This window comes from Labrus mixtus, chromosome 4, assembly GCF_963584025.1.
Source record: "Labrus mixtus chromosome 4, fLabMix1.1, whole genome shotgun sequence".
In the NCBI taxonomy this organism is placed as follows: Eukaryota; Metazoa; Chordata; class Actinopteri; order Labriformes; family Labridae; genus Labrus; species Labrus mixtus.
This window is the reverse complement of record NC_083615.1, coordinates 4,926,154-4,951,950: the sequence shown is the minus strand read 5'-3', so window position 1 is coordinate 4,951,950 and position 25,797 is coordinate 4,926,154. Positions and strand designations below refer to the sequence as shown.

Below are 25,797 nucleotides of genomic sequence, written 5' to 3'. Positions count from 1 at the left end.
AGGTGTTACCAATATGTCCTCATTGACATGGAACCTACATGTATTGTGTTGTCTCTGTCGCCCCCTACTGGTGTAAAGTGAGAAACACCATGACAATTCACTGTTCTGTATTTTAATATTGAAGCTCAATACTTAGACTCATAATTAATCACCTCCAGCTCCTTTTCTGTTTTGTTTCAGACTTCTTTTATTTTACATTGAAGTCTAAAAAGACACCTGGTGAAATGTGTCATACAACCTGTGCAGGGGAAACAGTCGATTGTAACCAAGGTCGTATAATTTATATTAACAGGTTTGTTATTAATCAGAGTAGGAGTCAACACAGAGTGATGTTTTATTCTCTCTGTTGCGTGAACAAGTTCCCTTTTTCTCCTCCGTCCATAACCTGCCCTGGCTCCTCCTCCCTCCCCTCCTGCTCCACCACTGAATGGGGCCTTTGTGGGGGGCTTCCCAGCATTCCTAGGGAATTCTTGCAGGTGAGGGTATATGCAAACAATTGCACACGCTAATGACTGCAGTAGTTTACCGTTACAACTGAGAATACTGAACGCTCCCACAGCATGAGAGTACTTTCCAGTGCTGAGCTCACCTCTCCTTGAAGGACCTGCTGGAAGCAACAGGGTGTGATCACACGAGCAGACCGAGTGGGAGGAAAGGATCCTGATCTTTCAAACCAGGTGAGCGACCACACACACATGCTCAAAAAAAAAAAAAAAAAACGACTTCCTCACTGGAGCCTGTCGCCTCACACAAATATGAAGCACATTAGGGAAAGCATTAGCTCATGAGTCAATATTTGCTTTATTCAAACTTTCCCAGAGGTCTTAGCTGAGAGTGATAACATATTCTATCTGATGAGGGATAGGTGTTTTACATAAACTGTATGATTAACAGACTGGCTTCACATAGACAGGTCCGTGGCAGCTTGACTAACTGAAGGTGAGTATGTGATTCTGTGTGAGTGTGTACAGTATTGACAGTATTCTGTTACTGATGTGCATCTATTGACCATAAATTCAAATACCGGGACACTTAAAGAAAATTTAAGATTTTTAGATATTCAGATTTTTTCCACTTTTTAAAGACTTTGCTTTCTTTGGACATTTGTCACACACTGTCTGCATCTGCTCAGCTCCCCTCTCTTATGTTGTAACTTGTCAAGAGGACACAGGTCTGTCTGCCTGCAGGTATGTATGCTCGCCTTCCCATGCTGGCTTAACTCGCATTAAGTATCAGGGACACCCTAATATCTCATTGAATTAATCTGTATGTGTCGATTTGTTGAGACAGTTTCGAGCGCAAATTTTAAACGTTGCTTTTCAACTGCTCAGATAAAATGTTCTCTTTTTATCTATTCTGTTGTGGGCAGAGTCCACGAGAGGAAGGGATTTACTTCTCTCTAATCTTGGTCCTCACCCTTCTTTATCTTTCTTGCCCTTTGATATCTATTGTTGTTCTCCATCTCCAAATGACTCACTTCTTCCATTACTGCAGGCCAGTTCACACGGTGTGGTAAATACAGTGGTTCTACTGGCAAGTGACCAGTAGGAGGTAGTGGCAAATCACAAGTGAAGATTCAAGACAAAATAAGTAGTGGTGCATTTTTGTCTTGAAATTCTTGCCAGTCTGTTTTTACAGTGTTCATTTATTAGAGTTACACTCTATGAGCTCTGCATTGGCTCTACTTTGTGCTTTCCACTTTAACAAATATATTTGATCTAAACCATATCCGGAGTCCTAAATGCATATTATACATTCAAGGCAAAAATGAACCAACATGTAGGAAAAAAATGACAAATCTTGCGTAACTTCTTCGCTTCTGAAGTTACACCTATCCATAAATAATTGAATCAATCAATCAGACGTTATTTATAAAGCCTTAGTTATACAAGTAAATGTCACAGAAAGTGCTTTACAAAATAAATAAATAACACGAGAGAGAGAGGGAGAAAAGAATGCTGTAAACTAAGAATTAAAACAAACCAAAATACTTAATATATTAACAGATCAATAAATGAAGTAAAAGACAAATAAAAGGTCAAAGTTCTCAGCTGCAGCAGGTTTTCAGGAAAGCCTACACAGACGTCACTATCTTCTTTTACAAATTACACGTTAGAATTGAAAAAAAAGATTTCATTTTAAAGCCTGACCCTGAAACTTCATGTCTTGCTTCATGACTGTCTGATTGAGTGTTTTATTGCCCCTGGGTGTACCCTCCAATCAGAATGTTGCAGACAGTCAGTGACTGGCTATGGTGGGAGCGTCTGTGGCTGCCCGGGAACGTCTCCTGGGCTAATCTGGAGGACAGTGAAGGTCGTGTCTACGCTAAAGCCTCTCAGCTTTATGCCGCGGTGCCCTGCGCCCTCTGCCTGCTCCTCGTCAGATACCTGTTCGAGAGGTGAGAGTGTGCAGTCTGTGAGGAAAATGTGCCTGTATGTCAGCGAGTCTGGTTTCAGAACACAGGCTGAGTGAAGCAATAAACCAGGACACTCCTGTTGTGTGTATTTACACAATATGAAACACTGACACACGTTTTAATGTAACGCTTGAAGGTTTCTGGCCACACCACTGGCTAATGCTTGGGGAATCAAGGACAAGGTCCGACTTAAAGCAGAACCAAACCACATCCTGGAAAGTTTCTTCTGCAGCCAAACACGGGTTCCATCACAGGTAAATTCAAAGGGGCCATTTCAATTACTAAAAAAAGAAAAGATAGTCGAATATCACAATATATAGTATTCATCCACAACATTGAGTGTGTTGGGTTATCCAAGAAAAAGCTGATCTAAAGCAAAAGTCAAAGTATCAACAAACACCTTTGGGGCTATTTATAGACATTTTAAATATATCAGGTTAACAAAATAATTTAATTTATACTTTATTGATCCCACGAGGGGAAATTTGTTTTTACACTCTGTCTTGTGAACATGCTACACAAACATAGGCCGAAATACACACACATGCACAAACAGGGTCCTATGGACATGCACTAATGAGGGGGCTGCCCACAGTGGGTGCTCCTGAGCTGGTGTGGGTGGTTGGGTGCCTTGCTCAGGGGCACCTCGGCAGTGCTCAGGAGGTGTACATGCACCTCTCCAGCTACCAGGCCAATTTCCGGATTTGGTCCATGCCGGGACTTGAACCTGATGACCTTCCGATTCCCAACACAAGTCCCTACAGACTGAGCTACTGCCGCTCCCAAAAAGAGGGCACACTACTTAATTAAAGCTCCTGTGGGTAGTTTTTTTTTGCTGGTTATGAAACAGACAGAAATCCTTTAATCAGCCTCTATATGACCCACAAATTAAAGCGAGACCATCAGCGAGAAGATTTAACATTTATATATAGTCACTTTTAATGCTCGTAAATGCTGTTGCTTGGTAGGTGAGATAGAGCAAGCTGTCAAAACAGCCTTTGTTCACACTTTTCACAGCAAACGTTAATGATTGACCATTTAAAGAAAGTAGGATGGGATTTTTATCAGAAAGCCCGATTTACACATGCGCAGAACAAGATCAGCAAAAAGATTAGGGTTACTGCTTTATCCACAGCATAATAAATGCAAACCAATGTTGCAGACGCCTTTAAGAAAGTCCTCCTTTATCCTTGAACATAAGCTTGGAAATGAGTAAAAGTTAGTATTTCGGATACATCGGTCAAATCAAAAAGGCTTCTTGAAGTTTGTCGCTGAAATGAGATGCTCAGTAAATCATCATACTGCTCGTCAGAGTGTAGACTAAATGCACAGAATATGATAATTGGATTGTTTCCCTCGTGCCTCAGGCTGATGTGAGGGCTCTTTGTAAGAAGACCAGTTTGCCAGAAGGGAGAGTTCATATCTGGTTCAGGAGGAGGAGGAACCAGCAGCGTCCAGGGCTTCGCAAGAGGTTCTGTGAGGCCAGGTGTGTGTGTGCTTTGTGCATTCATATGTCTGATTAAATACTGATATGTTGAAATATGTGACGTCATTGTTCTCGTCTGTCAACAGTTGGAGATGTGTCTTTTATTTTTTTGCATTTGTCTACGGAGTCTGGGCTCTCTATGATGTAAGTACATTTGTTTTTTTTGTTGTTTTTTTTCAGTTTAATAACAGGAACATGAATTTTGTGCAGGACAAATTTCCCATTGTTGAGTGTTCATTTTTGCTGCTGTGGGACATTTCTCTGTCCTTGTGTTGTCTCTGTGTCCCTATGTGGATGCGCTGCTCTGGTTTCACTGTGTCAAGCGTGTGCTCCAGGGTTTTTTCCTCACACTCTGGCAGACACACATGCATGAGCTCGTGGGCAACATTTACCCTTGTAGTTCATCTTTTAAAGGCTGCCCTCTAAATCCTCCCCTCTTTGTTTTTGTTGGCTGCAGAAACCCTGGCTTTATAATCTGAGGGAGGTTTGGGCTGGCTTTCCTAAACAGGTATGGGTTTCTGTTGCTACTAGCATGGCCTGTACAGTAGTACAGTCTGTAGTGTGATAGACATCTATAGGTGTGCGTTATATTCCCATACAGTCCATGCTGCAATCCCAGTACTGGTATTACCTCCTGGAAATGGGCTTCTACCTCTCTCTGCTCCTCAGCCTCACATTTGATGTGAAACGGAAGGTGAGCATATAGATATTTGCATGTGCACTTACTGCAGGTATTTATATTATATCCACAATGTACCAAAGATCAATATTAAAGCAACATCTATGCATGCATTTTAACTTTAAAAGATGCATTTATTTAGGATTCTTATTATGTCATATGCAAACATGTTTATCTGTTGTGTGTCTGTGTGCAGGACTTCAAAGAGCAGGTGATTCATCATATAGCCACACTGACTCTTCTGAGCTTCTCCTGGATCTCCAACTACATCCGTGTTGGAACCCTCGTGATGGCGCTTCATGACTCAGCTGACATACTGCTCGAGGTCAGAGATTAAATCAGAGCTGGTGCACTCTGATATCTATTGTCGTACTTTAGGCCTTTGTACAATTAGAGGAAAACCGATTTAGACGTGTCACAGTCCTGCAGCATCAGAATGACAATACAGTCATACACTGACGTCTACACACACAGTTAAAACTGCATTGAAAAGTAATTTCAAGACTGCAAAGCACTTTAATTTATCTTCAAAGAAAATATAATACTTAGTATTACACTAAGGGTTCAAATATGTCAAAGTATTTGTGTCAGTAACCAAGTTGTCTGAATGATCGCTTAAATTGTAACAGAAGAGATTTAAACAGCTCAAATTACAAAAAGGGAAAAATACATGTACTCATCCCTTTCCTTCTGTCGATGTATGCACCGATTTACATTTGAAAACTGAAGTGAACGTTAGTAAAGGATTGCTGACTGGCCAAACTAAACATGAATGATATTTGTTTTCTCATTCTTGCACTTGAAATACATTGAAGAAGACCTCGTCATATTTACATTTACACTCATATTTGCAGATAGTCTATAGATCACAACTATTCAATATCAATATTGCATTGTATTGAGACTGCAACATAGAAGCAATAATTAGAGGGCAACTTGCAGGTTACATTTCTTACAATATTAATATTAAACATGTTGGAAACATGGCTGTTGACAAGGCCAAAACTTCAGTTTGTATTTTTTACATGATACATTTAGAGGAAAGGTTTTGTTTTTTATCAATATCACATTATATTAAATCACATCTGACTGTGCCTTACCTCAACTTACAGTAGTAAGTTTATCAGGAAACTGTCATTGCTCTTACTCTTTTCTGTCTCTCTCACATCCCCCCCCCCCCTCCCCCATCTCTCTGCATGAGGTAATAGTCATATTTGACTGATTTAGGGTCGTAAAAATCTTTAGTTTTAAACTTCTCATTTTAATTCCACCAGGTGAAGATGTACTTAATGCTTTACAGCTGTGTGTGTACAGCTACACAGTAAATATAAAGTCTGTATTTATTCAGTAAGAGACTGCATTTAATTTAAGAATCAGATCCCGCACTCGGGAGGGAGGCTGAGTGCACAGGTAATACTTTAATCAACGAGCAGTTTTTGAGAGGTTACAACGTAGTGTAGTGAAGATACAGATGGTATATAGAGGAAAGGAGGAGGTATAATGTGGACTTGTCAGTTTGGCATACTACGTCCATAATTATATATGTCCCATATCTATGTACAGAACCCATAAAAATGCATGAAGTGCGTCACCACATGCTGATCAGGGGATGTGACTGTTATCTGAAGGCTAGGAGGAGATAAAATAATGCAGCGCAATGAGCACACAGACGTTTAACATTGATCTGTGTGATAACAACACAGGTCAGAGTCTGAATCATACTTTATTAAGTCCACGGGGAAATGTGGTAATTACAGTTGCTCTTACACACAATATAGCAGTAGGAAATATAGAAATATATACAGTATATAGAATATGAATGAAAATATAAATAATAGAATAAGCAATAAGTACCGAGTGAGAGTATCTGAAGAATAATAAGCTATGCACAAGCACAGGGAATTGAATACATGAACAATATTTACAGATATAAATAAAGAAAATGTGCAGGTTTGAATAGTGTTCTCGACAGATTGCACATGTCTATTTATGTTCTATTTTTTTGCACTGTAAAACGCAGTACAGATTTACCGTTAAAGATGGTAATATGAAGTGATACACGCTCACACTTGCTCATTATTAACTCATCACTCATCATGATTAGTTCTACTCATTGATACGTGATAACAAAACTGAACAAAATTGTCACATGAACAGAACACAGCTTTAGAGATCCCTAGCTAACTGGTCAATCACTACGACAACCTGCCCAGTTTCCCCCTGATTTCTGTCACATCACAACTCAATTTCTCTGCTGTGGCCATTATTTCTCCACAATCCCGACCTGTTCCTGGACCCTCTGGTACCGAGCAGGCTAACGATTTAAAGCTTGCATATAAACAAATACAAATTCCTCTTCATTGACAAGACAGGCATTTAGATCCTCGTTGATAATGTTGGGAGTTATATTACATCCGGTTGTCTGTATTTGATGCTCAAACTGAATGCCAGAAGTCACTGTAGAGAAGTAATTCAGATATTTTGTTGAAATATATTTTCTAAACTATTGTCTTACATATTGATTCAGTTAGATCTCCAATCTGCAAACTGCTCTTTAAGAGGGTCGTTTAACACAGGATTGAATCAACAGATTATAGCCTGCAGTCTATTAAGTGTTTGAGTATTACCCTCTTGTAGTGGCAGAGGAAATTGTTACAGGGAATTATTTTATCATTCAAACTCAACATCACCACCAAGTATGCCTCACATGATTTTATATGCGAGCTGAAATATTTATTATAAACAAAAATCTGAATCTGATTTTTGTCCCCCTGTTTTTTATCTCACAGGGTGCCAAAGTATTAAACTACGCCAAGTGGCACCAGACTGCTAATGCCATGTTTGTGGTGTTCACACTTCTCTTTATGACGACCAGACTTGTCATATTTCCATTCTGGTAAGTGTGTGAAAATTGACAGATGCAGCATGATGCAAGATAAGGGTCTCTGATGAGATTTGATGTGTTTGATATTCTCAACAGGCTGATCCACTGTACATGGGTGTACCCTGTCGAGCTGTTTGCGCCCTTCTTTGGCTACTACTTCTTCAATGTGATGTTGTGTGTTCTTCAAATACTCCACTTCTACTGGGCTGTTTTGATTTCACGGATGTTTTACAAGTGTATCTTCAGCAAGGTGTGTATTTATGTGTTGTTGATTCCTGCACAAGGAAAGAGATTCACGGAAAACTGTGCAAATTCTACAACTAAGATGTTGTTGTTGTTGTTGTTGTTGTTTTTTTCACCCAAATCTCTCTTCTCTCTTCTCTGTGGCACGGCTCCATCCTTCAGCTGGAAGGCGATGACAGGAGTGATGAAGATGAGGATGACTCACCTGAGGAAAGAAATACAAAAATGAGTCACAAAAATGGCTCCGGAGTCAGAGGCCGGGCCAATGGCCACTGACACACAAAAAAACCAGAAAGAGACACAGTGATGGAAGACACATGGACTGAATTTATGTTTCTCTGAGCTAATACAAAAACACACACTTGAGCAAAGATTTAGGAAAGTGTTAAAGATTTTTACATAAACTTATATGAAGCCGCATGGTTCCTGAAAGTCACTAAACTCTGTGCTATAGGCTACTTAACTACTAACTTTGTTATTCTTCTTCCAATTGAAAACATTATATTTTATTTCTTTTTTTTTTTTTTGCATTTAAGCATGTTTTTGAGGATGATAATGATATTGTCATGGATAACTTTTAAGTACCTATGTATTGAAATGTGCTACCATGTGTTTTTTTTTGGTGGATTAGTTTGATGTAAAATCGAAGAAAACACAAAGTATTGAAGACTGTGTTCGTACTGCTCGTCTGAAGAAGTGTGCCATCTCGCGACAACCGGCGAGAATTCACAGTCGGCTACTTGAGACGGCTTCTTTCCAGTTACCATGGAAACCCATAATACAAACTACGCTTTTACGCTGCACTCCACAGGTCGCAGACAGAAAGTATCCATTATCATCGTTCATTAATCAGTAGCCTGCATGAGTTCATAATGTCTCATGTGATGTCTTATCGCGGAAACGTGAAAACTGGAAACTGGTATGAGGAGCTGCGCTTAAGAGAGGTTTGTTACAAAAAAAAAACATCCATCATATCTTTTAGTAATTTATCCAATTTTTATTCAACATAATCGACCTGTTTTCACATTAAGGCGTCAATATGTTAACATGCAAAACGTCAAATGAAAGCATTCACTGAAATCTATTTGATTATAACAAGGGGGTCGATTTTGATGTTGCCTAACTCATAAGCACTCCAGACCGAGTGTTACAGTCTGATCTTTTCTGGTTATTAACATAAAAATAAAGTAACATGTGTTTCCCTATGTGGCAGCCTGAAGAGAAGGGCGTACAAAACATAGGCTACCTCATACTGCTGCTATAGCTCACAAAGAGTTTAAAGCAAAGAGCTGACTGAATGATGACCTCATAATCAATTGTTCATTTCTTGAGGTTGGATCAGTTGAAATATCTTTTCATGTTGTCTGGCATTGCCATAGCCTACTCTTAATTGAGGATATAGTTTAACTGTAAGTTAAATATTCAATTTTTAGCTGAATCTCCTTCAGAATTATAGTAATATAGCCTAATACACCAAAAGCCACTTTGCAGTTTGATGTCTGAGGCACTGACCCACTCAGGAGGTGCAAAGCTTTATGCATTGAATTGCAATTGTAAGACACTGGAGCCATCCTGTAACAAAGATCAAAATGGCAGATTGTACAATATTTATTATATTTTTCTCTAAATACTGTATATCAAGGAACAATTTTTTTAAACTTTACATTAGTTACAGAAGTGCTTCCCAATGTGGGGGTCAGGACCCACGGAGGGTCATGAAGGGGTTGCAAGGTGCCTTCCTAGCACACAACAAAATAATCAAATTTGAAATCATATAAAATTGTATAAAGGATAAAAATAGGCACAAAAAGGAGTTCAGTTCCAAATATAACCCGATCATTAAGAGAACTGAAATTAAAATGACTGTGGAAAAATACTTCAAATGTAAGTTTGCACATGACGGCAACAATGTAGGTGTCTGCTGCTCTTCATTCAAAAAGATAAGACAATAAATAAATCACTGTATGAAATAATTGTAGAGTTTTTAAGGCTGTTGTATTCTTTTGTGTTGTTCTTTTGTGTTACCAGTGTTTTGATAGGCCTATTAATGCATGTGCGTGGCTGTGCTCTACATTGTATGCCTTAACCAGCTCAAGGGACTTTGGGTGGTCCCCAGTCTCTGTGGCACCCTTCATTTGGGGATCATGGGCTGAATAGTTTGGGAACCCCTGACTTAGAGTACAGTGATGTGGTGGGGACAGAAGACAACATTGTAGACCTATATGCTAACTTCTTTTTCAGGATGAGAAGAAAGAGTATCTGGAGGAAAAAGAAAGGGGTGAACTTTTCTACCAGAAGGAAGACTTCCTCAAACAGAACATGCTGAGTCCGGTAAAATGACTTCAAGCTAACTGAGGACACCGTTAACAGCAGCAATAACAATCATAACAGTGAAAGATATGGAAACAATAACGCTGATTGTGTTTGTCCTAGATTGATCTCTCTGTGACAACGGACGGATCGTTGCACTTTGGGGATGTCGTGGTGTTGGTGAATCCAGGAGGAGAAAACAGGGAGTGTAGCGCAATAAGCATTAATGCAGACATTAATAGTATGACCAAAACTCCTTTCCCTGGCATTAAAGCCCCTTGTGGAGTCAGTGCAGGAAGAGACATTCAGGCCTGCACGCGCACTGCCTTCATCATTACCAGGTAAAAAACAAAGACACTGAAAATCACCCAAACGTCTTCCATTCAGCACATTTGTAACTCTGCCCGTGTAACCACAGTGTGGATGGCAGTCCTGATGGGTCGGCTCTGGATTACGAGCAAAGTTTTGCCCTGAAAACAACATGTGGCTTTGCCAGAGGGGTAAGAGAATAGTCACCTTAGACGCCGCTTGACTCCTTTGTTACAAAGCTTCTTAAGATAGTGTCGACTTTAGATAGCAAATATTCACTTTGAACTGTGCGTATCACTTTGTGCGTGTATGTTTTTCTCTTCCTTTCTGTTCCCAGCTTTACCTGATGAGCGACCTGCAAAGTTTTCAAAAGGTAGATCAAGTTTTAATATGAATTATTACGACCATCAAGGAGAGTACATTCTGCTAACGACCTTCGACTGTGATGAGACATCTTCCATTGCGGAAATGTGGAAAAGTTTTCAAGCACATCTTAAGTTAAACAAGAATACTGCTGAGATGCTTGACCTTTTTTTTTTTTTTACAAGGATTTCTTTTGTTGTCAATCTCACATTATCGTGATGTTTGGTCTAGTGTGCAAAGAACTCCCGTCTACAAGAAGTAAACTTGGATGAAGGCTGTTCCTTTCTTTCATGGTGGAAGGTAGCACACTTTGACCCCCAGGAGAGGCTTGAATACGAGGGTCAACGTGTCCCTGTAAGTTTTTACTGTTTCATTTATGGTTTGCTGCTCTACCTTTTGCAACATCAGATTTTTCTGTTGTCCCTCATCTTAATTGCATCTAGAATCTCCACATAATCTTTAAGTAAGTTGTTGTTTTTTACAGGCTAATCAGAAGGTGATTATAAAACACTGCAAGACAAACAAGGCACTTGCAGCTCTGGGTGATCAAGTCCTCTGGTAATTTTCTATTTTTTCCTATCAAACATATCCCACGCCTGAGAAGATTAGGATTCTGTGTTTTTATGAAGTGCATGAAAGGTACATTTGCTTTGTGTTGCTGCCTACATTTCAGCTTGGAGGTCCATTTGAAAAGATCAGAATACATTTAGTGAAATATGTGATATGAAAATGAAAGAGAGAGAAGAACAACAATATGTGTGTAGGTCAGCTGACTGGGAAGGGAAAAGCTTTATGAGGTTTTTCAGTTCAGCTCACACTGACATGTCAGACCATTTAATCGGCCGAGGTCAGACAACTTTACGGAACACACATGCTTACAAATCTCTGATAAAGTAACAGTGTTCACGGTGCTGCTTATATTCTGTTAAAAGGTGCAGCCCACAAATCCCTTTCTATTTGGGTACATCACTATAAAACAATAAAGATGAGATGACACTGATTTGTATTCATAACAGATGTACACTCTTTGTCTAGCAAACAGTTGTTGACAACATATGGTTGGTTCCTTCACAAATAAAGATCTGCTACAATTTAGGTGTTTCACCCATATAAGGTTACAGCTTCAGAGACCCACAATAGGAGTGCTAACAGGTGGAAGACAGAGTTAAATAGTACATTTCACAAAGTTACCAAAATGAATGAATTTCATGAAAATTCGTACTAACACACACTCAAAACAAAAACCTGATGGATCTTAATTTAAAAAGTTCTATTTCCTGTGAAGAAATGGCAGAAAACACTCCATGCAGTTTCACTTGTGTTGTCATAGTCCAGTTTAGCTTTTTTTGTTGTTGCAGTCAGCCCTTTTATGTCTGTTACCTGTTAAATGTATACTGCTGCCTGTCTGGGCCAGGACACTCTTGTAAATGAGATCTGAATCTTAATGAGGTTTTCCTGGTTCAATAAAATTTAAAAGAAAAAAACAAAACAAGCATCCAATAGTCAAAAATAAAGAGCTCCAATATGGCAGCTCGAAGTCACGTCACTGTTGATCTGTAGGTAACAGTTGTGTCTCTGCAGGACAGCATTCGGTAAAGAGTATGAGGTTACAGCTCACACATTCTTGGACTCTCACAAAGCGGAAAAGGACAGCAACCACTGGATACTGTGCACCTCTGACCCTGCAGGGAGTGGACTTTTACTTCTCAACCACCCGCTGTCAGCGGCCAATAACCAGGAGACTCAGACACGCAAAACCCTGACATCTAAAATCCAACACAACCAACACACATGCTCTAACGAAAAGGACAACACCACATTATAAACATCTATTTGTCTTTAAATAAAGCTGTTGGTTTTTTTTGGAGGCTGGGTTTTTTTCTCCTTTATTGCTAAGAGATTGCAGACTGGACTCCAACCAGGCCGTTAAGGTTACAAGATACACATTAGCCAGCGAACCACCAGGAGGTTCTGTAGAAAGAAGCATTTGATATGTTTCTTTAAACAAAGGAGAGGACTCTTTCTTTATTCTAGTTAGGCAATAGCGTAAGAAACCAAATGATGTATGACAAAGTAGAACAGTTTGGCCAATCCGCCCTGGATTTGGAAATCCCCTTTAAGATATTTGAATTAAGATCTTGAAAAGTAAAGAAATTAAGTATGTGCTCTGTAGTAAATTCAGACTTGGTAAAAATAGAAAAAAAAGTGTTCAAACCATCCTTATCTGCTGCAGTTGATGTTATCCTCTCATCTTTTAAGTGTACTCAATACGGTGGCCAACATGTGCAAGCGGTCGGCAAAGGCTGAAACAACTGAAAAACGCAGAGCAAATTCAGAAACACAAATTCAAAAAGCAAATGCATTGTCAGCTTTTTGCCACATCTTTGTTTCATTTGCAGTGTGTTTCAGCCATTGCATTTGTTTTGGACGTTTGCATTTGCTTTTGAATTTAAAGGTTTCACGGATACCCAGTCTTCCCATTGCTGAAATAAAGTGAAAATTCATTGTACATCGTCTCTCCCTCATGTGATAGCAGGTAGCCAATAGCAAATGTTTCTGTGATGTAAGAACTAGGATTCATTGGACAATGTAAGCTACCCGAGGAAAGTAATATCACACAAGCAATATGTTACTGTTAAAATAGAGGCTGCATTCATAAGTAACAATAAGCCTACCCTTACAAAACATACAATTGGTGGTTTTGCTACTGCCTGAAGTTGTCTGATAGTCCCAGTAACTAATAATGTATAATTTTACTTAATGTGGGCAAACTTAGTTGTAGTCATGAAAATGTGTGTTCAATGACTTTGAGACAAAAATGATTATCACATAACAAATCAAGAGTCCGGTTTCCTGTGCAACTTGTGTCAGCTGTGAAGATGCTTTGTGTGTAAGCATGGGCGGTTCTAGTCGTGCTTGGGTACAGCAGGTACAGCACGTGACCCAGTGTGACTGTGCCCTCAGTCCGTCAGCTGCGCTCTGCTGAGCCCTCACTGTTAGACCCCACGTGGACCAAGTCTGCTCTGATTGGTCTGCCGATCCGCTCTGTCGTTATTGGTCAGTTGCTCAGCACGCTTCTCGGAAATTTCAACATGAGCTGCAGGGCTTGCCACAACGAGCCAATGGGCTTAGATCAGTGATCTCACACTGACAATGACGCCGCAGAACGTTTCCGCGGACTTTGAATTTTTGCACATAGATGTGCCTAAACATGGAAAACACACTAAAGGGCATATAAAACCAGAAAAAGCATAATATGGGACCTTTAATGTTCCCCTCTGACAAAACGACTGGCCCCTGTTTGGCCCCCTCAGTAAAAGTGGTCTAGAACCGCCACTGTGTGTAAGCCTACTGTATAATTCTGCGTGAGCGATCCAACCTTTATATTACTCTATATCAACATTTTTAACACGTGCCTGAATCACATTGTCGTGGGAAAGGGTCTGAAAAGTATAGCCTATGTAAAGAGACCCCCAATATATATAACTCATTTAACTTGTTATTTTAGCAATGAACTGCATTTTCACTATAATTAACTTTTACAATGTCCCAATGGCTTTGAACCTTGAATCTTGTGATCCGTTTTTAACCTTTTAATAACCTTTGTTTTTTAGCTTAAGACAAAACACATTTTTCAACCCTTTACACCTACTCCACACAGCCTTCAAGGTTGCCCGGGTCTGTGCTGCTGGTGGTTTTACGTTTCGGGCACATTGGTTACAACAGAGTGGGTGGAAGACATGTTACAGAAGACGTCTTAAAGTGGACACTAGCCTACATTTTGTACATCAAGTTTAAGCGAAAACCACGTGTGTCTTTTTACAGGTAAAAGCACTGCACCATAGATAACGCTGTGGTTTATTAGAGTCTATTTTCCAGGTTGCGTTCAAGACAAAGTGTTGCTGCTAAAACTGTTTTGCAACGATTTTTGAACCAGCTGTTTTAATCAAATTGTGCGAAACGCATCCTTTACGCTTTCGATTTCTTGATCCAAATAAGAACAAGTGGGAGACGACCAACCGAGTTTAAATCGGTTATTTGATAGCACAGTGACCCCTTGTTAAAACGTTGTCACGGTTTGTGACGCCGTTGAACGCAACCCCTCCAGGTGTCACGTTTCAGAAGGTGACAATAGAGAATAATTGAGCGGCCGAGGCTTTAACAATACAAACGCCTTGGTGGAGGCAGCAGATGCGCGGACGAGACCCCGATTCTACACAAAGGTTAGTAAGCTAAAAAAAAAAAATACGAAGACAATTTGAATTCGATGTTTTCGATGAGTATGAAACGCCATACCCATTTTTATTGTCAAAACATGGATTTATATAAGTGAATTGCAGTGGTGGTGTAAATATGCTGTATTGTATCTATGTAGCTATGTATAGGCCTACATGTATTGTATCTATGTAACAAAGCTTAATGTGGCTGCGGTGTAATTTCAGCCTGTGAGAACGAGCGTTTATATCATAAATTGGATACACATGTAAAACAATAATTCAATATCGTGTATCGATAACTGTATAGATAGCACATCAATGTAATGAAGGCTTCCTCTTAATTATTATCATTATTAATCTAAGACGCGTCTGGTGTTTCTTCAAATCAGATCCCCTATTGTCATGTAATGATCGTAACGTGATCTATCAGTAAAAGCGACATTAAACCAGAAATAGACACATATTCTCATAGATCCAGCTAATAGACAAATCATCTGGAAAGACTCCCTCGGGTTTTGGACGTTTTTTTCATTTTGACTTGGAAGGATTAAAAAAAACGCTAGTCTGGTGATTTCAGAGGAGGCACGCTTTTTTTTTTTTTTCCCAATAGAGGACAAGATGAGCTGTACCGTTAACATGCATTGTGTCTGTACACTGAGGGGAAAGGCAATATAATATGCTACTTACTAAATACGTGTTTAGGCCATAGACTAAGGTTTTGGTATCAAATATAATGTGTTTTTTTGGAGAGGATATGGTTACACATTATTGGATAACACAGGTTGTACGTATAGGGGTTAGTTAGATATCTAATCTGATAAGTGAGGTGGTATAAATCTTTAAACTAGGCATGAATACATTTAGTGTTAAACATATTGTGTCATGATTTGGTCTTATTTAGTTTTGTATTTCAGAGTTTAGTGTTTCTTTTATGTTCTCGTGTGTTTTGTTTCATTCTTGAGTTCTGTGTGTCTTCAGTGTTTCATGATTTAGTTTTGTAGTTGTCCTCAGTGTTTCTTGTATTGTATTCCTGCCTCTGTGTGTTTCCCTCCATGTTGATTGTCACTCACCTGTGTCTTGTTAGTCTCACCTATGTCCATTTAGTCTCTGTGTTTCTTCCCCTCTGTGTCAGTTCATTGTCGTTTGTCGGTGTGTATGTTGTATGTCAGTTTACCCGTGGCTCCTTCTCTTGTTGGATTTTTTTGAAGTAAGTTTTTGTTTGCTTTTTCTTTTTTTGTTTCAGGAATAAATAGTTTTTGATAATTCTGCATCTGGGTCCTGCTCTTAGTTTTCTCGATCTGTAACATATTGCTTTATGCCAAAGTTATAATAACTTTTTTTTTTTTTTTTCACAATAGAACATATTTAAAATGACTCTAACAAGCATATTGAGCAGACTTCAATAATAAAAACTCCAGTGGTGTAAAGCCACCCTCAAATAAAAAGATTTTGTCATGGATTTAAAAAATACCTACCAATAATACATATCTGTTAAGCTAAGTGTCCAGTGAGGAAAATATTCCTTATTGTCCTCAGTATTTTTTCTACTTATTGCTTTATATCGTATTTACATTCCTTATTTTATTTCTATCTCGATTGCGCATAACTATATTCCTACTTCTATATTGTGTGTTAGAGCAACTGTAATGATTCTGTTTCTGATTCTGAAGCTTACCTACTTTAAACAACCAGCAGCAGTAGCTCAGTCTGTAGGGACTTCGGTTGGGAACCGGAGGGTCGCCGGTTCAAGTCCCGGTGCGGACCAAACAAGTTGGTCTTGTAGCCGGAGAGGTGCCAGTTCACTTCCTGAGCACTGCTTGAACAAGGCACCAAACCCCCTCTCCGCTCAGGAGCGCCCACTGTGGGCCGCTCCATCACTCTGACATCACTCCATTAATGCACGTCCATAGAATCCTGTTTGTGTGCATGTGTGTGTATACTTCAGCCTATGTGTGTGTTGCACAACTACAGAGTGCAAAAACTGAAATTTCCCCACAAGGGATCAATAAAAGTAAATCTTAAGTACTTTGTCCTAAACAATCTAACAATAAACTGGCTACCAAGCATCAAATACATCACTGCAATACCACTTCATTTCCTCAGCAGACGATCTGAACAACCTAAACAAAGTTACAAAAACTCAGAATACAAACATTATTCTTAAACTGTTTACATTTTGTAAACATTTCCCAAAGATAACCGCTCCACTATGATTTCCTGACCTTTGTTTAAATGCAGTTCTTTCCTGGGAGTCTTCTAAAAATATACAGCTGGTAAACCTTTAGAATAAAATACCAGTCTTTACACTTATGCCCTACAATCAGCACTAGATTGCATAGCATCTCCCAGGAAAATGACAATTCATTAACAAGCCTTTAATGTGTCATACATAAAACATTTTTTTTCCCCCAGCACAAGCATGCTGTAACCTTACTGAGGGGGAAAAAAAAGATCTTGGTTGAGAAACACTTTGTCCTTGTGGAAAAATACTGCAGCCAAAGATGAAATGTGTTTTTTTACTGAAGAAACTAGACAACACCAAGGTTGCCATAATCACAATTCCCAAAGATTATCCAGTGGTCTTGGGTGCATAATGTTTGTCTTTGTTGAGCATCCCTGTGTACCAGATAAGTGGGGCAGGACTGCAGTGCCCATCCACGGCTTGTCAAGGTTAAATTGAGACATTGGGGATTGTTTCACAACTTAAAAATGTCAGTCTGACTCCATCTTAACAAACGGCAGCTATATATTCAAGAGTACATATTGTGTTTTTTTTATGTTACATTTTGGTGTAATATTTGGACTTTGCATTGTGTCACTAGACAATCATGGCAGTGGATGTCCCTGGACTGGTGGCGGTGGTGTTTTTTTACATTGTCATCCTGGTAATTGGGATTTGGGCATCTCGAAAGTCAAGGCAAGTGGAGAAAACATGTACCGGCAGCAAGAGCGAAGTAACCATGGTGGGTGGCCGCAACATCAACGTCCTGGTCGGGGTTTTCACCATGACAGGTTGAACTATTTTATTACTTTTGTGTGTCATTCAGTACTTCATTGGTGTACATTATTGTGAGTGACTAATCCTCCCTGTCTTGAGTTTGAACTGGATTATTTGCTGTGCTTGTCTTACAGCCACTTGGGTTGGTGGAGGTTACATTATGGGAACTGCTGAGGCTGTTTATTCTCCTACTCAAGGTCTCATCTGGGCGTTGGGGCCTCCAGCATATCTTATCAATTTTGTCCTGGGTAAGTAGCTACAACAAAATGTCCTTTTCTGTTTTGTGTTGGTAGCAGCACCTGAGGGTTGTTTTTTTTTTTTAAGCTTCATATACTGAAGCAACGAAGGATGTGATACTTCACTTGTGCTTTTGTTTATCTTCAAAAACAGCTTGACCAAGATGACACTGGAAGTAATTCAGAAACAACTTACAATGCGTAGATCACTAAAAAACGCATGTCATTTTCACAAAGAGCTTGCAGTGACCTGGTCGAGGTCACTGATACATAATCAGAGAGAAGCGGAAATGAAATCTAAAAAGTTCAGATTTCTGGCAGACAGGAGAAGTCCTGTGTGTGCGAACAGCTCAAGGCTTTCACCAGGATTGAGGTCATTTGAAAAGTATGTAAAGGCAATGGTGGGTGTTATGGGGGACACGTTAATATGTCTTTTATATTTTATTACAAGATAAATAAATTAAAGGGTAAAAAAATTGGGGCGCTGATAACTGCACGCTCCCCATGTATGGAGGCTGTAGTCCTCCAAGCGGGCGGCCCAGGTTCGAATCCTGTGGCTCCTTTCCCGCATGTCATTCCCTACTCTCTCTCTCTCTGATTTCCAGCTCTATCCACTAACCTATCTCTACATTAAAGGCACAAAAAGCCCAAAAATAAATCTTAAAAAGAAAAAAAAAAAATGAAGTAAAAATGAAATACTGGTCGGCTTGAAAAAAATAAACTACACAGCAGCGATTTTACAAACTACAGTCTAACAAAATCCTTTATCAGAGCCCATTTAAAGAGAAACACATTATGTTACACTTTCATGCAACTTATCTTTCAGGGTGTTATCCGGCTTTATCAATCCAATTGTGCACTGGACTAGATGCAGAATAAAGAAAATCGGTTCTGTTTGATCTGATTCACTAAGGATATCACGGTAATGATATTACAGCTTCAAACCTGCACATTAAGCTCTGCAGCTTAGTGCAATTTGCTGTTATTAGTCTGATTGTGGAGAGGAGCTGTCAAACCTTCCTCTCTCCTCCAATACCCGCTTTCATACTGACCTAGTTCAATGCTCTCCCCAGAGAGATGATGAGCTGGAAGGGGACAAGGCAGCTATATTTCCAATTTTTTTTGTTAAGTTCCGAAGTGTCTAATTGGATACCATTTTTTTCCGTCGTTCTTTACTCTGCATACTCCTTGGAGTGAGCAGACAAGATCAGCCAGTCCCATGATGTCCAGACTTAATCCATATGTGTGGAAGAAAGTTTGACCCTACATGCAGGTGTCGACATCCCTGAAACCATGTAACCCCTGATTAAATGAACTGTGCAGTCGTTACCACCAACTCTGTTAAGACACAAAGGATTGTTTATAATTTCAACTGGCAATGAGCCTTTTTTTTATTATTCTTAGAAATTATTATTCACTCACATAGAAGAAGTACATGTGCAACATCTTCAGCATCAGCTTTTCAGAGATTCTGACTCAAAATGGCATTTTTCAGGCAGATACATCAGGACTAAACTCTTACTGAACCAGTAGTGCCTTCAACATCTCTTTGCAGCCACACAAACAGGATTGTAATGTAATAGTACTGAAAATCTTTTTCTTTTAAGATTACTACTCGTTTTGTGAAAGATAAGGAGACCATGTCCACTTGGGAGACGGGACACGTTTATTAACACTAAACTTCAGATCATTTCTAGTCACTGATCTACCCCCCCTGGAAAGAATGGTTATACTTTTTTCAACTTTAAATTGCTGGAGATGTTATTACAACAAGAGGTGCAAGTCCCCACGAGGTGCATGCAGTTCTCAGCACTACACCTGCTTTGGTAATCCAGTTCCCCCTCTGACATCAGTCTGACTAGCTCCCCCTGCAGTCTGTGCTTTTCTTGCAGGCGGTAGCTGAAGCTTGAAGTACTTAGGGGACATTTTAATTCTGTTTGACACGAGGTGCAAATTACTTCTGTCTTGTCAACTGGAGTTCTTTTTATACAAAAAATGAGCCTCTGAAAACCCGCAGTGGCGTCATTTTCCATCACTGTGGTGGTTTTTACTACGGTGCGCTGAAAGGGACAAAAAGGCAGGTGATCAATCGATTGACAAGACGTAATGCATCAGAATGAACAGATAAACATTTACAGTACTGCTGATTCTTTTTCTTTCAACACAATATAAAGTCTTTTTGTCTTTTATTGAATTTGTGTGTTTAGTACTAATGTGTTTGTTTGCTATGTGAAGGAGAGAAATGACACAGTGACTTGCACAATCATCGCAGCATTAGCAGCAGAAACTTCTAGTCTATGTATTAGTCACTAGCCATGACTAATAATGACTCACAGACACAGATGTAGGCCGTAGAATATAGATCAAGTTACTAACTGATGAAGATGGGCAGCAGTCAGGTGTTTTTAAATATCATTTTTCCTCCTTTCTGACTGCCTACAGTACATATCCGCACTTACAGATCATTTCAGAATTTCCCGCTTGATTTAGTCTGTAACAGTGGTGCTGATCCCACAGGAGTCCCATGGAAATCAAATGGGTCCCCAATATATATGTTTGCCCTTAAGAAAAAAACAACTCTATTAATAATTGCATAATTGAACACAGTACAGTTCTCATATTTAAGACTGTAATAACAATTACTCAAACGGTGCTGCGCATGCGCACCAGAGAAAGACATATGGATATGCATATGGACGGAGGTGCAAACGCAAAATGAAAGCAGGAAACTTAATCATTAAAACTTGTGTTGCTCTCTTACTCTGAGGTTTGATCATAGATGTTTATTAAATCCACTGCAGTCTGGAGTCTGTGTGAACAGAGACAAACAATGACAGCTATCTGAACCGTCCATCCACAGGCTCAACGTGCGTTCCGAGTTATATTTGTGATATATTGCCCGGGGGTAGGTGACCGACGAAGTCACTGGAGTAACACACTGGTTTACAGTTTCCTTGGCAAAGATTCACAGTGATAGGCTCGACTGTTAAAAGATAGCAGGATGTCATTTTTGGCTGAAAACACTTCCTACACATGTACAGGACATGATCAGCAGAGACAAGACGTACTGCTTTGTCCACTGGGGGCCACAAAAAACATCCACACAAGCTAGAAGCTCCTCAAATTAGCAACTAAGGCTTAAATGTTTTTGTTGTAAAGATTATTCATCAGCTATCAAAGTTGTCAAATATTTCTTTATAGTTTCTTCTCTAAGTAGTGAATCCTTTAAACGGTAAATGGACTTGAGCTTTTCGACTACTCAAAGTACTTTTACGCTGCGTGTCACACCCAACCATTCACACCCTGATGGTAGTGATCGCTATGTAATATCATCCATCAGAAGTAACTAATCCCATTCATACACCGCCACCGAAGCAGCGGGAGCAATGCAGGGTTAAGCGTCTTGCCCAAGGACACATCGGACATGTTGCCTTGGTAACATGGCTGGGCAGCCATGTTGCCCAGCTGGGGATTGAACCCTCGACCTTCCGGTTGAGAGGCGATGACTCTACCAACTGAGCCAAAGCCAAATCAAATCAAATCAAATCAAACTTTAAATGAGATAATATCTTTTGCGTGTTGAACTAAAATGTATGTAAAGTTTGTCTCTCTTTCTTCTTAAGGTGGATTGTTTTTCGCCAAACCAATGAGGTCGAAGAGCTATGTCACCATGTTGGACCCATTTCAACATCGCTATGGCAACATATTCACTGCAACGCTGCTGCTTCCTGCTTTGGTCAGTGATATTTTGTGGGTGGCCTGCATCCTTGCTGCTCTGGGTGAGTAATGTGTAGCACCTGAGTCTTCATGGACCAGCTTAAGATACGCACTATAATACCAAATGTTCCATCTTATTTCTCACCTTTTTTTTATTGTTCCGTCTATTCTAGGTGGAACTATGAGCATAATTCTCGGGCTGTCGCCTGCCCTCTCCATCATCCTCTCGGCAGCAGTCTCTATCATCTACACATTTTTAGGGGGGCTCTACTCGGTTGCATACACGGACATCATCCAGCTTTGCTTTGTTTTTGTCAGCCTGGTAAGAAACAGGAAGCACACATGGAGAGACATACAGAGGGAGTGACAGAAGTGACACAGACGATTATAACGTGAAGTCAACAGAAATAAGAAGACCTGAATCAGACAAGATTAATAAATGAACAATAAAATATAAGTATTGAAGCAATCAAGTAGACTTTACTTATAGACTGGAATTACTTTATTGATCCCAAACTGGGAAATTGTGGCATTACAGCAGCAGGTTGTCCAAACACACAATATGAGTAAAAAAACACAGTGTTAGCAAATCTAAACACAATATAATATTAACTAACTTACTTCTGCTCAGTTTTTCTCTAACAGCTGTTTTTTTGTGTCTCTGTTTCAGTGGCTCTGTATTCCGTTTTTGCTGCTAAGTCCTGCAGTGACAGACATCTCACAAAGCCAAGCCCACTTCAACCAGTCAAATGGACAATCCTGGTTAGGAGAGCTGGAGCTGGCCGATGCAGGAAAATGGGCGGATGAGCTGCTTTTATTGGTTAGGTTTCACATTTTACTTTGTCACTGTGTTAGATGATTGAAGTGCCAAACCTGTTGATCATCACTGGAGCTTTGTAGTCATTAACATTTCTGGTTAAAATTTAGCCTAACGTCACATGCTATGTGTATTTAACCAAAGCCCACAATATTCAACTCCAGATTTCATGAACCTTGCACATCCCTCTACGGTTTAGATTGTCTTTTAGGAAAACTGCATGCTCAAGTTGCTAACTCATAAATCTTGCGCGTCCAATGTGTGACTCTTGCAGGCTTTAGGGGGACTGGCGTATCAGGCGTTTTACCAGAGGATCCTCTCTGCGTCATCCTCAGCTCAGGCTCAGGTCACCTGTTTTGTTGCTGCAGGGACATCTTTTATCATGGGAATCCCCTCTGTTGTCATTGGAGCGGTGGCTGCTTCTGCAGGTACACATGATTGCAAACTGTCAGCACAGTGAGAAACAGTTGACAGATTTAGTCTTGTTTGCATATGTATGTGTGTGTGGTTATGGTTAGCATATCATACTGATTTTATCTGGACATTTACCAGTTTCAAACATCCAGCCTCCTGCGTCCAAGTGCTCAATTTATTTATGAAATGATCTTTATGCCATCACCATGATCTTAAAAGCTTCTTCTCCCCCCCCCCCCCCCCCCCATTATTTATTTTCTTTTCGACCCTGTCCATCTCTTTCTCTACCTCTATACCTGCTACCCTCTCTTTCTCTCCTTTCTTCTAAGACTGGAACCAGACAGCGTATGGTCTACCCCCTCCCTTTGAACGAGGGGAGGCAGGGAAGATCTTGCCACTGGCCCTGCAAAACCTCACACCCGGCTGGCTGTCAGTGTTAGGCATTGGTTCTGTGGCTGCAGCAGTAATGTCCTCCATGGACTCTGTGCTGCTGTCCTCAGCATCTATGTTTACGCAAAACATATACAAGACGACTTTGAGGAAGCAGGTGTGTGTGTGTGTGTGTGTGTGTGTTTGTGCCTGAGTGTGTGTGTGTGTGTTTAGTTCAGTTCAGCTTTATTCACAATAACTCTGTTTTTATTCCCCTCTTCATCGTTTCTCCTTACAGGCGTCGGAGTTGGAGCTGCAGCGGGTGATCCGTGTTAGTGTGCTGCTGGTGGGCCTGGCAGGAACAGGCCTTGCCTTCGGTGACGACAGCGTGTTCGCCTTGTGGCTGCTGAGCGGAGACCTCCTGTACTGTATGGTCCTCCCGCAGCTCATTTGCGTACTGCACGTCAGCTACGCTAACATCTACGGGGCCATCACTGGTTATATAGTGGGACTGCTGCTGCGCGGGCTGAGCGGGGAGCCAGTGCTCGGGATCCCTCCTCTCATCCTGTACCCCGACTGGAGAGAGGAGGATGGTGTTATCACACAGTACTTCCCTTACAGGACTCTGGCCATGGTTTCCTCTGTGATATGTATTATTACAGTGTCCTGGCTGGTAAGGCTAGCCTTCTGTCGCCAGTATATCCCTCGGTCCTGGGATATACTGAGGGTGTTTGAGGAGGATAAAGAGGCAGAGATGGGCAAGGTCCCTGTTCCTTTGGAGGAAAAGAACATTATCCTTAATACAAAACTATAGTGTTAACTTAAGTACAACCTCAGCCAAAGTATACACAAACTCCTTTTTATGCAAATTCCTGCCATCCTCCTTCTCTGCACAGACTATTTACACGCACTCCTACTTGTACTGTATTCTCCACACATTAATACTGAATTATACACTTTATATGCACCAATCACTGACCAGCAGTATGTTAAGAGGTATTCAAGTTGGAAGTTGATGCACAGTGGTTGTACCTCTTTCTAACAGAACAGGATTAAGACCACCTTAAAAAAAAAACCTCAAATTCTGATCTTGACGTCAGAATTCAATTTTCCACTAAGTCCTTATCCTATTAACCCTTTTCTCCTAAATCTCCAATCATGGTTAACACAAACATTTTCAGTGTTTCTTTATGTAGTTGATCCACTCAGACCTTTTCAGTACCTTAAGCTCAACCCACTTGATGTTATTTAATTGTGTAATCATTAACCATTGTCGTACTTTCTTAAGAAGCACCTTTGCCTCTCTGCATATATTAAGCACCGAGGGGACGGAGCAATGCGAGTCTTGAGACTCTGAGGAAGCATTTTCCTTTATTAAAGAAAAGCTGACAGTTAAAGTGTTTACCATTATTTTATTATGTTTTAACGGTAACATTGTTGAAGGTCAATCAAGATATAGATTTACTAGAATACCTATTTTTTGTTGTTTTGTGATTGCGAGTGTTCATAAAAAAAAATGAAACAAACTCTGTGTTATCTTTGGATCAGATAGAATCCGTTAGTGTTCATTTGTTTGCCAAAGATAGAAAGCACGCCGCCCTAAACACTACATATTTAAACAAATAATGCATAATGATAGAGTACCATATCTTTTAAAAACGTATATATGATAAAAACACGGTTTTTTGGCCTTTGGTGCCTTTAGAGCAATGATGGACTTGATGTAACTGTAACACCTAACATCCGCGCTTAAACTGCAATGCCTTCTTTTTGGCAGCAGAGGGCGACACATGAGCACTGAAACACCTAAACAGCCTGAACCAGACTGAATATGAGGAGATAGTGTGTAGGCAGTTCGAGCTCCTAAAAAAAAAAAACAAGCTAGTATTCATCACCATACTCACCCATGGAAATATTACAAAGTTGATTGCATAAATCAAGAGATTTGTTTTTCACCACGCACTCATCTTAAACGCAGTCATTGTCATTACATGTCATTACACAAAGTTTGTAGACTTTAGAGTTTCCTTATTACGCATATACAATTAGAATTTAGTAATTTACATGGACACATGATCGGGTATCGTCTGAAATTAGATTAAAAAAATTAAATTAACTAATATCGTCAATGTCAATGATGGGAGTATTCTGTGGATTTCGTTTAGGTTTAATTTGTTTACTGATATAGATTATTAAATCATGCTCACAAACCACAATGATCATATGAATTGAATTACTTTAGAAAAAAAAGGTCGTTTCTTCTATAATAGCCTGCTGTGGACAATATAACGCAATCATTTCCTAAAGTAATTTTGTAGTCAATTTGTAGTCCAAAGAAA

The 25,797-nt window shown here is 39.9% G+C and overlaps 3 protein-coding genes across 7 annotated transcripts; all 3 read left to right on the top strand.

Moving 5' to 3' along the window:
• The first annotated feature begins 360 nt into the window (after positions 1 to 360).
• On the top strand, positions 361 to 8,090 carry cers3b (ceramide synthase 3b). Of its 3 annotated transcripts, none has more exons than XM_061035259.1 (12): positions 361 to 476; positions 560 to 677; positions 2,225 to 2,398; positions 2,553 to 2,670; positions 3,784 to 3,902; positions 3,989 to 4,046; positions 4,360 to 4,410; positions 4,504 to 4,596; positions 4,778 to 4,906; positions 7,371 to 7,477; positions 7,562 to 7,715; positions 7,871 to 8,090. In XM_061035259.1, the coding sequence occupies exons 3-12, from the start codon at positions 2,226 to 2,228 to the stop codon at positions 7,982 to 7,984; spliced, it is 1,116 nt and encodes a 371-aa protein (XP_060891242.1). In that variant the 5' UTR covers positions 361 to 476; positions 560 to 677; position 2,225; the 3' UTR covers positions 7,985 to 8,090. The 3 variants fall into 3 exon arrangements, with proteins under 3 accessions (XP_060891242.1, XP_060891243.1, XP_060891241.1); XM_061035260.1 differs by having other exon boundaries at positions 560 to 939; XM_061035258.1 differs by lacking the exon at positions 361 to 476 and having other exon boundaries at positions 506 to 939.
• A 403-nt stretch (positions 8,091 to 8,493) lies between these two features.
• Positions 8,494 to 12,555, top strand: cfap161 (cilia and flagella associated protein 161). The gene is made up of 8 exons (XM_061037127.1): positions 8,494 to 8,652; positions 9,950 to 10,039; positions 10,142 to 10,359; positions 10,437 to 10,518; positions 10,665 to 10,700; positions 10,922 to 11,044; positions 11,175 to 11,248; positions 12,272 to 12,555. The coding sequence occupies exons 1-8, from the start codon at positions 8,581 to 8,583 to the stop codon at positions 12,513 to 12,515; spliced, it is 939 nt and encodes a 312-aa protein (XP_060893110.1). The 5' UTR covers positions 8,494 to 8,580; the 3' UTR covers positions 12,516 to 12,555.
• Positions 12,556 to 14,372: 1,817 nt separating this feature from the next.
• On the top strand, positions 14,373 to 25,095 carry LOC132972433 (high affinity choline transporter 1-like). Of its 3 annotated transcripts, none has more exons than XM_061035257.1 (9): positions 14,373 to 14,515; positions 17,730 to 17,919; positions 18,040 to 18,153; positions 21,765 to 21,920; positions 22,032 to 22,180; positions 22,529 to 22,678; positions 22,950 to 23,103; positions 23,419 to 23,636; positions 23,757 to 25,095. In XM_061035257.1, the coding sequence occupies exons 2-9, from the start codon at positions 17,736 to 17,738 to the stop codon at positions 24,270 to 24,272; spliced, it is 1,641 nt and encodes a 546-aa protein (XP_060891240.1). In that variant the 5' UTR covers positions 14,373 to 14,515; positions 17,730 to 17,735; the 3' UTR covers positions 24,273 to 25,095. The 3 variants fall into 3 exon arrangements, with proteins under 3 accessions (XP_060891240.1, XP_060891239.1, XP_060891238.1); XM_061035256.1 differs by lacking the exon at positions 14,373 to 14,515 and adding an exon at positions 14,698 to 14,913; XM_061035255.1 differs by lacking the exon at positions 14,373 to 14,515 and adding an exon at positions 15,976 to 16,114.
• Positions 25,096 to 25,797: the final 702 nt, after the last annotated feature.

What these genes read in the sequence shown, in the direction of transcription:
- cers3b (XM_061035259.1), top strand. Translation starts at nt 2,226, where the DNA reads ATGTTGCAGACAGTCAGTGACTGGCTATGGTGGGAGCGTCTGTGGCTG. An exon ending in AAACACGGGTTCCATCACAG is followed by an intron (nt 2,671 to 3,783) that starts GTAAATTCAAAG and finishes CTCGTGCCTCAG; the next exon opens with GCTGATGTGAGGGCTCTTTG. An exon ending in GGGCTGGCTTTCCTAAACAG is followed by an intron (nt 4,411 to 4,503) that starts GTATGGGTTTCT and finishes ATTCCCATACAG; the next exon opens with TCCATGCTGCAATCCCAGTA.
- LOC132972433 (XM_061035255.1), top strand. Translation starts at nt 16,070, where the DNA reads ATGTCAGTTTACCCGTGGCTCCTTCTCTTGTTGGATTTTTTTGAA. An exon ending in CGGGGTTTTCACCATGACAG is followed by an intron (nt 17,920 to 18,039) that starts GTTGAACTATTT and finishes CTTGTCTTACAG; the next exon opens with CCACTTGGGTTGGTGGAGGT. An exon ending in TCTTATCAATTTTGTCCTGG is followed by an intron (nt 18,154 to 21,764) that starts GTAAGTAGCTAC and finishes TTTCTTCTTAAG; the next exon opens with GTGGATTGTTTTTCGCCAAA.
- cfap161 (XM_061037127.1), top strand. Translation starts at nt 8,581, where the DNA reads ATGTCTCATGTGATGTCTTATCGCGGAAACGTGAAAACTGGAAACTGG. An exon ending in AGGAGCTGCGCTTAAGAGAG is followed by an intron (nt 8,653 to 9,949) that starts GTTTGTTACAAA and finishes CTTCTTTTTCAG; the next exon opens with GATGAGAAGAAAGAGTATCT. An exon ending in ACTGCCTTCATCATTACCAG is followed by an intron (nt 10,360 to 10,436) that starts GTAAAAAACAAA and finishes GTGTAACCACAG; the next exon opens with TGTGGATGGCAGTCCTGATG.